Source organism: Pongo abelii, chromosome 14, assembly GCF_028885655.2.
Source record: "Pongo abelii isolate AG06213 chromosome 14, NHGRI_mPonAbe1-v2.0_pri, whole genome shotgun sequence".
Taxonomy (NCBI): Eukaryota; Metazoa; Chordata; class Mammalia; order Primates; family Hominidae; genus Pongo; species Pongo abelii.
The window spans coordinates 102,131,561-102,147,313 of NC_071999.2; the positions used below are offsets into that span (position 1 = coordinate 102,131,561).

General features: G+C 36.0%; 1 protein-coding gene across 2 annotated transcripts in view; it reads right to left on the bottom strand.

The window, feature by feature from the left end:
* The window catches only part of UGGT2 (UDP-glucose glycoprotein glucosyltransferase 2), a 276,140-nt gene that overhangs the window by 180,369 nt on the left and 80,018 nt on the right, over positions 1-15,753 (bottom strand). For both annotated transcript variants that reach the window (XM_024230998.3, XM_054529561.2), the window contains 3 exons: positions 15,239-15,338; positions 12,712-12,772; positions 1,890-1,981 (listed from right to left, as the gene is read on the bottom strand). In XM_024230998.3, coding sequence (XP_024086766.1) covers positions 1,890-1,981; positions 12,712-12,772; positions 15,239-15,338 — 253 coding nt within the window. The remainder of the gene's footprint in view (positions 1-1,889; positions 1,982-12,711; positions 12,773-15,238; positions 15,339-15,753) is intronic.

The window sequence follows — 15,753 nt, forward strand, 5'->3', positions numbered from 1 at the left end:
ATTTTTTATTACATATAACTTGATAGTTCTTAAACATAATAGAAAGTATTACCGTAAACAACAACATCAACTATAACCCCATTGACAACAAATTGGGGAATCTAAATGTTTAAACTACTCTTCATCAAGTCTGTGGCTGAGGCAACTATTCAGAGGCAAAAATATAAAAGGGACTCTTTAATGGGCTAGAACAGAATGTTTTAATGTAGATATATAAGACCCTGCTTATGTACTTCATCAGTCCTACTTGCCTTTCTCCCCAGTCGAAGTCACATGTTCCTACTGTCTCAGCCTCCCTGGGGGTGAGATGTATGCCTTTATAGAACCAATGCTGATCTAAGCCTAACCCATGGAGGCTCTGGCTCCTCCCACTACGCTCAGGATCAGAGCAAGAAGGGCTGGGCCCTGTATGGGGCATGTTATTGCTTCTCCACAACCCAGTAGTGCAACGACTGACAGGAGATAGGAAGGGAGCACAAAATAAATCCTTACTCATGTTGTTTCCCCACATGGACAATTCCAAAGTATTGGTTGCATAAAACCTCTCTCTATATAATGTCTCTGTAATATGACATTTTACTTCCATTTCCTTATTTTCTTCCATTCATCTTCCTCTTTGCATTAATTTTATTCCACATCCTCTGATCTTTTTCTGAGAACTTTTTTGATTATGCTATCCTAAAAAATGTCACAAGATACACATATTCTCACATTTTGTCTCTTCCTCTTTTAAGAGAATCATGGTAGCACTAACTAGTGATCAAATCAATGAGGAATAAAAATGTAGCACACATCCTGCAAATCACTAATGACCACGTGTAGGAGCTGGGGGGTTTTACTTTTTTAATAACCTAACAGCCTTCCTAAATTATACGTGAAAATATTCCTGCCATAAAAATTTCCTCCTACAATACCTTAGAAAACTTTCTAAAATCTACATACCATTTCACTACTTCCTTTAAACCTGTTTTCACTGCTGCTGGGCACATATATAATTTTTGTTCCCCTGAAATTTACAGGCTAGCACTTAAAAACTTTTCTACTCTTTCTATGTGTATTATATATATCTACCGTAGGTTATTATTTTTACAATACTAGGTCCAAGGATTCAAGTAACTAAAGAGAAAAGCCCCATTTGAGATAAAACTGTAAAAAATGTTCGATAAAACTACTTCTCAGTCTTTCCAATATATTTTCCAACATATTTCCAAACTCTTTAGAATTTAAATAAACAATTCAAATAATTTCACTTCAACAAAAGTATCATGTTTCCTAAGTTCATCTAATGTTCCAAATATTAATTTTAATGTAGTTTTATGTTTCTCTATAAAAGTAACTCTTCTGTTTGGCCCACAACTTTAATTTTGGGTGAGTGACCATTGATAAAGCAAGGACTTCCTAATTCTGTCCTGTTCAAAATTCTGAGCAAAAAAAATTCTGAAGAATTTTTTTTTTTTTTTTGACAAGAAACCAGATAGCATCCAGCATTCAAATACAAGCACTTTAAATTCCTCTTGTCAATTTCTCTCTTCTGGGGAAATACCCCATGCTGACTTCAGTTCCTATCTGGTCTCTGGTTGTTCAGTCCAGTTCCAAATAACTTCTCTGCTAAATCATCAATCTACTCTTCAATAAAAGACAGTTTAGAATAACAAAGTAATTATAGGTCTAACCCTCATCCAAACAAATATCTTGACTGTTTCTCCCAGTTCTGATATTCTAAGACCCTTTGGGCTTGCTCATTTTGGTAGAAGAAAGCTGCTTTGTACCATCAAAAACATGTATTTATCTTTAAAGTGATCTTCATATTTTGACTTATACTAAATTCAAGACAATGCTTACTTTTTATATAAACCACAGTTCATTTATAGCAATAATTTAATACTTACCTAAAAGGGTCATAAACATCCATATCAACACGAAGGCCATTTATAAATAGACGAGCATCGCCTGGCTGAATTTCAAATCTATCTTGAAGATCCTTGAAGTAGAGCAAAGCAATAGTTAACCAGTGATAGAACAATAGTGACCTATATTAGGAGTCACCATATTATTTCTATAAAGAGTCAGAGAGTAAACATTTTAGGTTTGGCAGGCCACACAGTCTCTGTTGCAACTATTGATCTCTGCCTTTGTATCTTTAGATACTATGTAAACAAATGGACATGGCAATGCTTATTGTAAAAATTAAGCTTTTAGGCAAGGCGTGATGGCTTACGCCTGTAATGCCAGAACTTTGGGAGGCCGAGGTGGGTGGATCACCTGAGGTCAGGAGTTCAAGACCAACCTGACCAAGATGGTGAAACCCCATCTCTACTAAATACAAAAAATTAGCCGGGGGTGGCACATGCCCGTAATCCCAGCTACTTGGGAGGCTGAAGCAGGAGAATCACTTGAATCCAGGAGGTGGAGGTTGCAGTGAGCCAAGATTGCGCCATTGCACTCCAGCCTGGGTAACAAGAGCGAAACACTGTCTCAAAAAAATAATTAAAATAATAAATAATAAATAAAGATAAAAATTAAACTTTTATTTATAAAAATAGGTGGCAGACCATATTTGTCCTAAAGGTAGCAGTTTGCCCAGCCCTGATCTCAGTGATGGGGGGAATCTTAAGATAGAGATAAAATTCAATACCTGAATATTCTGATTTTACAATACATGATATTACAGTTCTAATGTTACAATAATTACTTATCTACATTTCATATAGTGTATGTGTACATATACAATTTGATAGTTGGCACATTCCTATTTCTTGAGGCAATGATATGCCAAAAGTAAAACTTTGGCTTATGTGTAAATATTTGGAGCTCACTCTAAATTCATAAAAGGTTCCTTTAAAGCTGTATTTGAATTTTCACTTTCATTCAGTAAACATTTCCTGAGTGCTTGCTATGTTCTAGAAACATCTCCAGGCACTAGAGCAGTTAATAAAAGTAAAAAAGGGGATGTTCTTGTCACTAAGGCAAAGTAGTCAAGATCACAGTGTAAGTATCCAGTACAGTTGTCAAGATCACAGTGTGAAGATCATGCCTGGTTTAATCCTGATCTTTCTACTTACTAGCTGTTAAGATTTGGGCAAGTTCAAATCACTTTCACAATCCTCAGTTTCCTCATCTATAAAATGGGAATAATTATATCTATCTCACATGTTTGCTATAGTTTAAATGTAATACACATCTATGTCTTGTCACCGATAAAGTGCTCACAAATGAAAGCTGTTATTATCAGGGTAGGCAAATAGATTTAGGAGGAAAAACAACCAGTGTATTTCAACACATCATATGATAAGTCATCTAATAGGGACTTGTGTGAACTACTCTGTAAAGGCAGAGGAAGCAACTAACTTGAAGAGATTCAGAGAAAGCTTGACAATGGTGAATTTTTCTTTATGATTATCACTCAACAGATGAGCTACACACAGAGAAGGGAGAGGAGGAACTTAACAGAAAGTGTTTCTACTTGTTTTATACAGAATACTGACAAAAGATTAAACCCTAATATGAAAAGGTTCAGAGGTAAAATTTTTATTTGTCTTTAGCTACTTTAGATGTGCCTATCAAAGTTACTTAATTAAGAAATCTATATTCCAACTTCAAAATCTACAGATGCCTAGTGAATTTATATTTCCTGCTGTTTTCCCCCAATCTGGCATCGAAACTTCACACACCCTGATTGAAGCTTTCTCCAACATCTCATACATTTGTTTTAGTGGAGCTCAATTGTAAGTAGAAAGTACACCAAGCATGCAGATCCATACTAAATTGCTAAATCCCTCAAGACTGTTTATGTCAGGCCCAGTGCCTTGAACAACAATGCTCAGAAAACAGGTAACAGACTGAACTCAGCAAACCTGCTTGCTGAAACACTGTCAGAGAGAAGAGGTTTGCCTATCAGAGATTCATACTTACAAATTCTTCTCTTTCCTCTGCCTCAGAAAGTTAGCCTTAAGTCCTGAAAAACTAGTGTCTATTTGAGTATGTAATTTAAGGTGGCCTTTCTTAAATGAGGAGTAAGAATTCAATTTCTAGCAACATGATGAACCAAAGATCCAAAAATTCTCTTACTAAAAGTATCAAAATGCTAGATTAAAATATTAATAATGAGACTGGGTGCGATGGCTCACACCTGTAATACCAGCAGTTTGGGAGGCTGAGGCCAGTGGATCACTTGAGGTCAGGAGTATGAGAACAGCCTGTCCAACATGGTGAAACCCTGTTTCTATCAAAAATAGAAAAATTAGCTGGGTGTGGTGGTGCATGCCTGTAGTCCCAGCTACTTGGGAGGCTGAGGCAAGAGAATCGCTTCACCCCAGGAGGTGGAGGTTGCAGTGAGCTGAGATCGCACCACTGCACTCCATCCTGGATGATAGAGCGATACTCTGTCTCAAAAAAATAAATATGAAAAATGTCCCCTAAATGTGACTCAGAGTTGAAGAAAGTATTCACCTAAGGACAGAGAGGAAGTAGGAATATGAATATAGAGATGTAAATAAACACTAAAGACCTTGTCTGGAGGAAATTTAGAGCTTCCTAGATGACCTAGGACTCGGGTTTTTAAGGGCCAGTCTCAGAAGAACAGGAAATTTAAATCCAGGACCCACATCCAGATATCCTTATGCACACATAAAATGCTACACTTATGGTGAAAAGGTGAATTAGAAAACAAAATGCTCTGCAGTAACAGTATAGAAATTTGTCTACCTCACCTTGGTTCTTGGTGGAGGAAGAATAAGTCTCCCAAATGAATTCATGGCCTCTAGCTTATTCTCATACAGGTTTGGAGCTGGATTTCATATTATATTTATGGTCCAAAAAACTTAGATTTTTGTATTTAAAGTGCAATTAAACTAGTAGCCCTCTTAGGCTTGAGCAGAAATAAATGCAAATCCTAATGGAGAAACATAAGCTCATTTTTTCTTAAAGAAGAGGGAACCCATTTATTCTAATATGTCGCTTTAATAACCAATGGAACTGAGAAGACTGGTTGAGATTTACAATGTTAAAATGGTTTATAAACACGTTTGGGTGTTCCTAAGGTGAAATGATACGCACTCTGAAATTTAAATTTTTCTTAAAAATTTTATTTTTAATTTTCATGGGTACATAATAGTTGTACATATTTAGGGAGATCTTGTGATATTTTGATAGAAGCATATAATGTGTAATGATCATATCAGGGTAACTGGGATATCCATCATCTCAAATACTTACCATTTCTTAATGTGGGGGTCATTCCAAATCTACTCTTCCAGTTAAAGTATACAATAAATTAATGTTAACTATAATCACCCTATTACGCTAATGAATAGATCTTATTCCTGACTGTATTTTTGTACCCATTAACCAACCCCTCCTTATCTTCCTCAGCCTCCAATAACCATCGTTCTACTCTCTACCTCCATGAGATCAGTGTTTTTAGCTCTCACATATGAGTAATAACTTGCAGTATATGTCTTTCTGTATATGGCTTATTTCACTTAACATAATGTCCTCTATTGTTACTAAAGATGACAGGATTTCTTTTTTATGACTAAATAATATTCCATTGTGTCTATGTACCAAATTTCCTTTATCCACCCATCCATTAATGGACACGTAGATTGATTCCATATTTTAGCTATTGTGAATAGTGCTTTAATAAACATGGCAGTGCAGATATCTCTTTGGTACACTAATTTCCTTACTTTTGGGTATATATCTAGCAGTGGGATTCCTGGATCATATGGTAATGCTATTTTTCATTTTTTTTTGCGAACCTCTATACTGTTTTCCATTGTGGCTTTACTAACTTACATTCCCACCAACAGTGTACAAGGGTTCCCCTTTCTCTGTATCCTTGCCAGAATGTTATTTTTTTTCTTTTAGAAAAAAGCCATTTTACATACTGTCCAAAGTAATTTATGGATTCAATGCTATTCCCATCAAGCTACCATCAACTTTCTTCACAGAATTAGAAAAAACTACTTTAAATTTCATATGGAACCAGAAAAGAGCCCGTATAGCCAAGACAATCCAAAGCAAAAACAACATAGCTGGAGGCATCACGCTGACTTCAAACTATACTACAAGGCTACAGTAACTAAAACAGCATGGTACTGGTACCAAAACAGATATATAGATCAAAGGAAGAGAACAGAGGCCTCAGAAACAACACCACACATCTACAACCATCTGATCTTTGACAAACCTAACAAAAACAAGCAATGAGGAAAGGATTCCCTATTTAATAAATGGTGCTGGGAAAACTGGCTAGTCATATGCAGAAAACAGAAACTGGACCCCTTCCTTACACCTTATACAAAAATTAACTCAAGATAGATTAAAGACTTAAATTTAAAACCTAAAACCATAAAACCCTAGAAGAAAACCTAGGCAACATCATTCAGGACATAGGCATGGGCAAAGACTTCATGACTAAAATACCAAAAAGCAATTCCGACAAAAGCCAAAATTGACAAATGGGATCTAATCAAACTACAGAGCTTCTGCACAGCAAAAGAAACTATCATCAGAGTGAACAGGCAACCTACAGAATGGGAGAAAGTCTTTGCAATCTACCCATCTGACAAAGGTCTAATATCCTGAAACTACAAGGAACTTAAACAAATTTACAAGAAAAAATAACCCCATCAGAAAGTGAGCGAAGGATATGAACAGACACTTCTCAAAAGAAGACATCTATGCAGCCAACAAACATAAGAAAAAAAGCTCATTATCACTAGAGAGAAATGCAAATCAAAACCACAATGAGATACCATCTCATGCCAGTTAGAATGGTGATCATTAAAAAGTCAGGAAACAACAGATGCTGGAGAGGATGTGGAGAAATAGGAACGCTTTTACACTATTGATGGGAGTTTAAATTAGTTCAACCATTGTAGAAGACAGTGTCGATTCTTCAAGAATCTAGAACCAGAAATACCATTTAACCCATCAATCCCATTAGTGGGTATATACCCAAAGGATTATAAATCATTCTACTATAAAGACAAACGCACACGTATGTTTATTGCAGCACTATTTACAACAGCAAAGACTTGGAACCAACCCAAATGCTCATCAGTGATAGACTGGATAAAGAAAATGTGGCACATGTACACCATGGAACACCGTGCAGCCATAGAAAAGAATGAGTTCATGTCCTTTGTAGGGACATGGATGAAGCTAGAAGCCATCATTCTCAGTAAACTGACATAGGAACAGAAAGTGAAACACTGCATGCTCTCACTCATAAGTGGGAGCTGAACAATGAGAACACATGGACACATGTGGCCTGTCAGGGGGTAGGGGGCAAGGGGAGAGAGAGCATTAGGACAAATACCTAATGTATGCAGGGCTCAAAACCTAGATGATGGGTTGATAGGGGCAGCAAACCACCATGGCACATGTATGTAACAAACCCGCATGTTCTGCATATGTATCCCAGAACTTAAAATTAAAATTAAAAAGAGAGCAAACTTACAAAAAAGAAAAAAGCCATTTTAACAGGTGAGACACTATCTCGTTGTGGTTCTGATTTGCATTTCCCTGACAATTAGTGATGGTGAGCATCACTGCTGGCCATCTGTATGACTTCTTTTGAGAAATGTCTATTCAAATTTTTTGCCTATTTTAAAATTAGATTATTCATTGTTTTGCTGTTGTTTGAGCTCCTTATATATTCTGGTTATTAATCCCTTGACTGTTGAATAATCTGAAAATACTCTGTCCCATTCTGTAGATTTTTTCTTCACTTTGTTGACTGCTTCCTTCTCTGTACAGAACATTTTTATCTTGATATGATCCCATTTGTCCAAATTGCTTTGGTTGCCTGTGCTTTTCAGTTCTTACTCAAGAAATGTTTGCATAGACTAATGTCCTAAAGCATTTCCCCAATGTTTTCTTCTAGTAGTTTCACAGTTTCAGGTCTCACATTTAAGTCTTTAACCCCTATTGATTTGATTTTTGTATATGGTGAGAGATGGGGGTCTCGTTTCATTCTTTACGATTAAAATTTGAAGTCAAATCAGATAAATCTTAATAGAAAGGTTGTCATTTTCAGAATAAGAAATAAGACAAAATAAGACTTAAAAAGTACGATTTACAGATGTAGTTTTGAGAGATGATGTTCTAATCTAGGTAATGTCTCCAGAACTCTGTAAAACTTTCACACAGAGTAGTTAGAAATAATTAGAAGCAACATGAACTTTTATTTGGGTAAGGTGCAATCCTTTATTTGAATATCTGCATTTTAGTTAATTCAAGTATCTGCATTTGGTTCATTAAGCAATTATGTAATTGAAATTATTTTTTCCACTCTGCTGAATCAAAAAAAGTTACCTGACCACCTGATCATACCCTCATTTTATTTTGAAGCAAATAAAAAATGTCATGGACTACAATTTAACAGTTCTCGCAGTAAACAACAAAGACATATGTTGGGTTGACAATTTAAAATCACCAAAAGCAGACACTGGCCACTCACAGCAAATTAACAATTATGAACTTCCAAAGGAAATTTGCTGTACTTTGGAGTTAAAGCAGTTGTCTCCTAAATAAAACCAAACTCAAATTCAGTTATACAACTTGAGCATAGTCATAGTTTTTGAATAATCTTTGCTTGAGTCCCAAGTCAAAAACTATATAAAAAGCTACCGTAGAAGAATTATGCCAATCCCGGCACCCTTCACCCGTTTCATCCCTGGCTCTTATAGGCAAAATTTTCCCCAAAGTTTCTTCTCCATCCTCTAGTATTTCTTCATGCGAAGCCTAGAATAGGTAAATATATATTCTCATTTCCCCTGGTCTCTTATGCAAAAAAAAAAAAAAACAGACTTGCTCACAGAATGCCCTGCCAACTTTTTGAAATCTTTCTTTCTCAGTTTAATTCTGATCTGTATTTTTCTTATTATGAGTAAGGAAAGATTGTTATTATATATTTAAAGACCTTAAATTAAAAAGGACAGCAGAGTTAGCAGACAGCCCAGAGTGGGAGAAAATCTTCACAATCTACACATCCGAAAAAGGACTAATATCCAGAATCTACACAGAATTCATATCAGCAAGAAAAAAAAAATCCCATCAAAAAGTGGGCTAAGGACATGAATTAGACAATTCTCAAAAGATATACAAGTGGGCAAAAAGCATATGGAAAAATGCTCAACATCACTAATTATCAGAGAAATGCAAATCAAAACCACAATGCAATACCACCTCACTCCTACAAGAATGGGTATAATTTAAAAAATCAAAAAGTAACAGATGTTGGCACGGATGTGGTGAAAAGGGAACACTTTTACAATGTTGGTGGGAATGTAAACTAGTACAATCACTATGGAAAACAACGTGGAGATTACTAAAAGCAGATCTACCATTTGATCCAGCAATCCCATTACTAGGTAACTGCCCAGAAGAAAAAAAAAAGTCATTATATGAAAAAGATACTTGCACACGCATGTTTATAGCAGAATAATATGCAATTGCAAAAATATGGAATCAGCCCAAATGTCCTATACATACCACGGAATACTACTCAGCCGTAAAAAGGAACGAAATGGCATTTGTGCAACCTGGATGGAATCGAAGACTATTATTCTAAGTGACGTAACTCAGGAATGGAAAACCAAACATCATATGTTCTCACTCATATGTGGGAGCTAAGCTATGAGGATGCAAAGGCATAAGAAAGATACATTGGACTTTGGGGACTCGGGGGAAAGGGCGGGGAGTGGCAAGGGATCAAAGACTCCACATCGGGTACAGGGTACACTGTTGAGGTGATGGGTGCACCAAAATCTCAGAAATCACCACTAAGAAACTTACTGATGTAACTAAACACCATCTGTTCCCAAAAAACCTACTGAAATTAAAACAAACAACTGATCAAAGTAGATGGTTTGGGTTTGGCTTGGTTTTTAACTAAAGCCTTTGCGCCCTCTAGTGGGAAGATGGAGCAGCCCAGCATCCATAGTGTGTGCTCTTCAGAGCTGGATGTCGCTTTGGAATCAAGATTCTTGGGAGGCCAAGGCGGGCAGATTACCTGAGGTCAGGAGTTCGTGACCAGCCTGGCCAACATGGCGAAACCCCGTCTCTATTAAAAATACAAAAATTAGCCGGGTGTGGTGGCGTGCACCTGTAATCCCAGCTACCCAAGGAGGCTGAGGCAGGAGAATTGCTGGAACCCGGGAGGCAGAGGCTGCAGTGAGCCAAGATCACGCCACTGCACTCCAGCCTGGGTGACAGAGCAAGACTCCATCTCAAAAAGATTCTTCCTGTTTCCTTTTATATTTGGGGGCAGAATGTTTCTTTTATTTATTTTAATCTAAGTGTTTCTTATCTCCTCTACTTGAAGGCCATATCCTCTTTATCTCCTTAAGTAAAGCCAGGGACTCTGCAGTACCCCCAAGTGACAGCAATTATGCTTAAGACACTTTTGTTTTAGTTTAGTCCCAGATCCAGAGGAAAATCCTTCAAATTTAAGTAAATCCTTAAAAAGTGTAATTTACACCAGAGCAAGTGACCTGGCGTAAATGAACTGCAGCATGAGAAGAAGAAGAAAAAAAAGACCATTATTACTTCTTTTTTCGGTGAACATTTTGTTTATATATTTTGCAGGAAATGTACTTTTCGGTTTGTATGGATGAGATGCTGTAACAGAAACACACTTCCAGGGCTTTCTCATGTCCAATCCATGTGCAATGCAATTGCAATGAATAGTCCAAGATTTTTTTACCTTCTCATCACATCCACCCTCTTCCCCAAGGTTGGAACTTCAGTTTGTTTAGTTACTTCTCCCACATCCCATGAGCTAGTGGGTAACATGGACTGCTAGTCCAAATACCCATTTACCCTAGATTAGTTACATGAAAGACATTATCATCCTTGTCTTTCTCTTAGTGTTCTCTGGAAGTAGTAGGTGATCAAGAAGACTATCTGCGGTGTCATGATTATTTAGTTTACTAAGTTCAAGATTTCTTGCTCTGCAGTCAAAGCTCATTTCAAAACTCTTTCACTGCCAATTCCAAATGGCTGACAGGTAGAAAAGGTGATGGCCATCCTGAGTAAGCTGGCATACTCAGGTTGCCAGCATGGTTCTGATATAGCAGTTAGGAAGAAATTATTTAGGCAGATAGTGAGTCCTTGGTAAGGTTTTCCTTTTAATGAAAAGCAGCCCCCAAATCATTTTATTTTCTAACAAAGAACAGCCTGTAAAATCGAGCTGCAGACATAGGCAAGCAAGCTAGAAGCTTGCATAGGTAAATGCTGGCATTGTGCCAGTAGGAACAGGTTACCTGGGACTAGGCATGTTCAAAACGGCAGCTCCTTCTTCCCTTCTTTCCAGCCCACGTGTACAGTAAGAAGCAGATAACATGGCAGCAGCCAAGTGGAAAGCCCATATGCATAATAGGGTGGAGTGGTCAGCCTTCCCCATGCATTATGTAAAACATCATACCTGGTCCAACCAATTTGTGGGCCCTACGTAAATCAAACACCGCCTCCTCAAGCCTATTTGTAAAATCCAGTGCACTCTGTAGCCAGCCCGAATTCCCATTCAGGTGCCCCTCTCTCTCACAAGAGAGAGCTGTTCTTCTTTCTCTTTCTTTTGCGTATTAAGCCTCTGCTCCCAAACCCATTCCCCTTTGTGTGTCATAAGAAAACAATTCATTCTGCATGAAGAATGGTAAGAACAATTAGGAACATCATAGAATGGACCAATACCACAAATCCGTTTTGAAGGATACACAGGAATTTGTAAGGTGGTCAATGAGGCAAAGAATGTCCCAGGTAGGAATGACGCATTGTGGTTCCTAACACCTGTTCTCCAATGAACTATGCATCTTTTTCTTCATTACCATCATTGTAGTTGTCATCATCAAAACAGCTGACATTTGTTGACAGCTCACTCTGTCTCAGTATGATGAGCACTGCTGGCTGGCTAAGTTAGCACCATACCCAGGCCACTTCTCCTTTGTTTCGTTACTAGAAAAGTAAACACTAGCTTTTCTAGCTTCCCTCGCAGCCTAAGGTGGCCACATGGCAAAATCCTCACCAATGAGATAGAAACCAGTCTGCTAAAATGTTCCAAGAAGGCTTTAGTGAGGAAGAATGTGGTTGGTACCATCCTCCCTGCCTCTTTTGGCTTTAAATACAGATAAGAAGTGAGAAAAATGAACTCCTAGTGTTTAGGGCCCTGTGAGTCTGGTATGATACTACTTAAAGCCAAACCGGTCCTATGTAATAAAGCCAGGCAGTGGTGTAAGCACTTTACAAATATTAACACAACTAGAATTATTTGGGGTCTATGGATAATTTAAGAGACCATTTGGCAGAATTTTATCAAACCACTGATAAATTGTATTCTATCTGCTATAGGATTCTAACGTTTCAGTGGTTTAACACTGACTCAGTCTTCACAAGCTTTTAAGCAAAACTAATTACAAGAAACAGAATAATTAACTCACAGCCTTTATTCTTTATCCTATGAAGAAAACCATACTACCTCGGAAGAAATTCTGGAATATACTGTGAAATAAGTAGAAGATATGTCAGGAAAGATTGGCTGATTAAATGCTCATATAGTTGACAATATAAAAATAGAAGAACCCAGACTGTTTAATAATCAAAAAAGCACAAATTACTATTTCCTTTTTTGTATGAATATTGACGATCCAAAGTCAGAAACAGTGATATTAGTTGGGTAAATGTTTTAAAAAAGGAATTCAAACAAACCTTTTGATTTTCCTTTATTTCTTCTCTCATATGTTGATTTACAGCAATTCTGGTTAGAGATCTGGAAAAATGAATACTAATATAATTGATCCTTCCTTAAATGTTTAGAACTGATCTATATAACCCAATGTAATCTAATACTTTGGATAAGAAGCTAAAAACTCCAAATGCTTCATGACTGAAAAGTATACATTTCCATATGGCCTAATTTAGCTTTCATTTGACAAAAGTGTTTGGTTCAAGAGGAATGGAGGCTCTCAAAATTTCATGTGTACTAGCTGTATGCAGTATGGATTGTCATCATTTACTATGACTCATTTTTTGAAAATGCTTCATTGAAAAAGCTGTTTTGTGTTGTTTTGTCCAATAGAGAAATTTTGTATGAAATTACCAATGTATATGTACATGAACATATGTACCTGAAGAATTTTAGTTAACCTGGGAACTTACTAGAGTAGAAATGTTCTAAAAAACTGAAATCATGGCTTTACATTACTCACTCTTTCAATTTTTTCAATTTTTTCATTACATTTCAGAGACAGAGTCTCACTCTTTTACCCAAGCAGGACTGCAGTGGCATGATCACAGCTCACTGTAGCCTCGGGTTCCTGGGCTCAAGCGATTCTCCCGCCTCAGCCTCTCAATTAGCTAGGACTACAAGTACACACCACCACAGCCAGCTAATTTTTCAGTTTTCTTCTAGAGATGGAGTCTTGCTATGTTGCCCATGTTGGTCTAAAACTCCTGGCCTCAAGTAACCCTCCTATTGCCACCTCCCAAAGTGCTGAAATTATAGGTGCGAGCCATTGCACCCAGCCTATTCACTCTTGAAGAGTTTATAATTCATTTATAATTTAAAGACAGTAGAAATGTTCAAAATACAGTTCCTATGGACTGTATTCAACTTGATAATTCCTAAACATGACTAGCTATATATCTGTCAATTTAATAAATAGAATGAAAAAATTAAAAGATTGTTAATGCAAAGTTCTGCTTTAAGGAAAACTCAAGTAGAAAGGCGTACCTTGAAACAGCCCACAGTAAGTATGTATTATTTCCGAAAGTTTGGCAGCATTGTGAGAAATTACAATTAAAAATTTAATAAGGCAGATTTTTCATTTATTTAGCAAATATTTCATTTCAACAAACATTTACAGATTGTCTATCAAGTGGTTTTAGAGATATGCTCAAGCCTACAATTTAGCCATTAAGCAATGTTAGCATATTTTATAGTTTTTTCTTAATTACAGATTAACAGCAGAGTTTTGCATCAGAACCTCTGAACAGTTATACTAACTTAACATCAATAGAGCTAATCAACTGTCTGATCAAGACTAAAGTTATTTTACTTTATTTGTATTTGATCTAATAATTGTTATAATGACTATTAATTAAAAGTATTATGGCTAAACATATATGACATTTATACACACCCATATATATTTCATGTTTTATTATATAAATGCTGACTTCTCAAATTCTTGACTGTTTAAAGTTGACTGAAAGAGGCATATCAATATATTCATTCTTAATCTGTAAATAAGGAGACAAACTCCTCTATTTCAAGGTACCACCAAAAAATTCTTGGTATCTTGTAGCCAACCATGTACTATTTATTTACTTTCAAAATTAAAGAATACATATATTGAAGATTCTGTAATTTGTACGATGAATAAATGTACAAAATAGTGTTTGGGACAATAAGAGGCAGAGCAATCATTCTATGCTTAGGAAGGTATGCTAAGCTAGTAGACTGCTCTCCAGTTCCTCTCAGTAAAACACCATTGTTGCACATGCACTGCGACTTGTCACATATTTTATCTCTTTAGTATAAGCTAACTCATATTTTACTTGTTGCTAATTTTATACTCTGTCATCCCTAACCAGAATACAATTGCATCAAAGTTGTGTTATATAGTAAATTCTCATAATACCTGGTAATTTGCATTGCATGTACCGGTCTCTTTAAGCTATGCAAATGTATTTCCTATTGAAATGGAATATATGTTTAATGTAACGTCAGTATTCATGGAAGCAGTTCAACTAGACATCCTCTTGGCAAAAAAGTACTCCACACAATATTCATGCAATTAACACATTACCAATCATTTGGACTCTGAAAGGGTAAGAATATGATTTGGCAGTACTTTGGGCATAGATCTCCTACTTAGAATAATACTTTTTATCATCCTCCATAAGGGAAAGAAAAAACACTCCTTCATTATTTATTGCTTAAACAAGTTTTTCCTTAGATTACTATGCATGATTTTAGAAAATTTTTTAGGGAACTTTTTTCCTATTTGCCTCTAACAAGAGTTCTACCTTATAGTGCATACACACATGTATGCACAAGCCAATATTTTGCTCTAATAAAAAAATATATATATAATGAAAAGGCCCTGATTTCACAAAAGCTATATATATACTAGAATTAACTGACAACTTCATGTTAAATGAAATCAGCTACTTTCATAAAACTCATTTAATAGAGTTCTGGCTACAATGAAACCTATAAACTTTAACATACCTGGCTTTTATAGGGAAGTTCTGTGAAATGTCTTTCATTAATTTAATGGCATCATAAACTGGAGTGGACATTATTTGAGAAGCTGCTTGAAAACTAAGATCTGGAAAGAAAAATATTATTAAGGAATCTAGCATAATATTAGACTTTTATAGACATTTCCATGAAATTGAAATACTAGACTCAATTCTTCTTGCCAAGTATTAGTATACAAACATGTTAATACTGTTACATCTGCATTTTTAAAAATTTTTAAATGTAAAGTTATCACTTATTTCCAAATATAAGCTTTATACTTTTATGAATGATTATTTAATACCTCTTATTTTCACAAATGACAGTATAATTTCAAGAGAGATATATGAAGAGAAATGCTCTCGCAAAGCTTTTTGTATACTTCAATGAAACATATGACAAAAAGTCAAAAGAATAATGAAGAGGAGTAAAAAGAGCTTTAAAGAGCCAATTCTGAAAAGACATTTAAGAAAGCTCCACTGTGTTTAACTCAGTAAATAGAA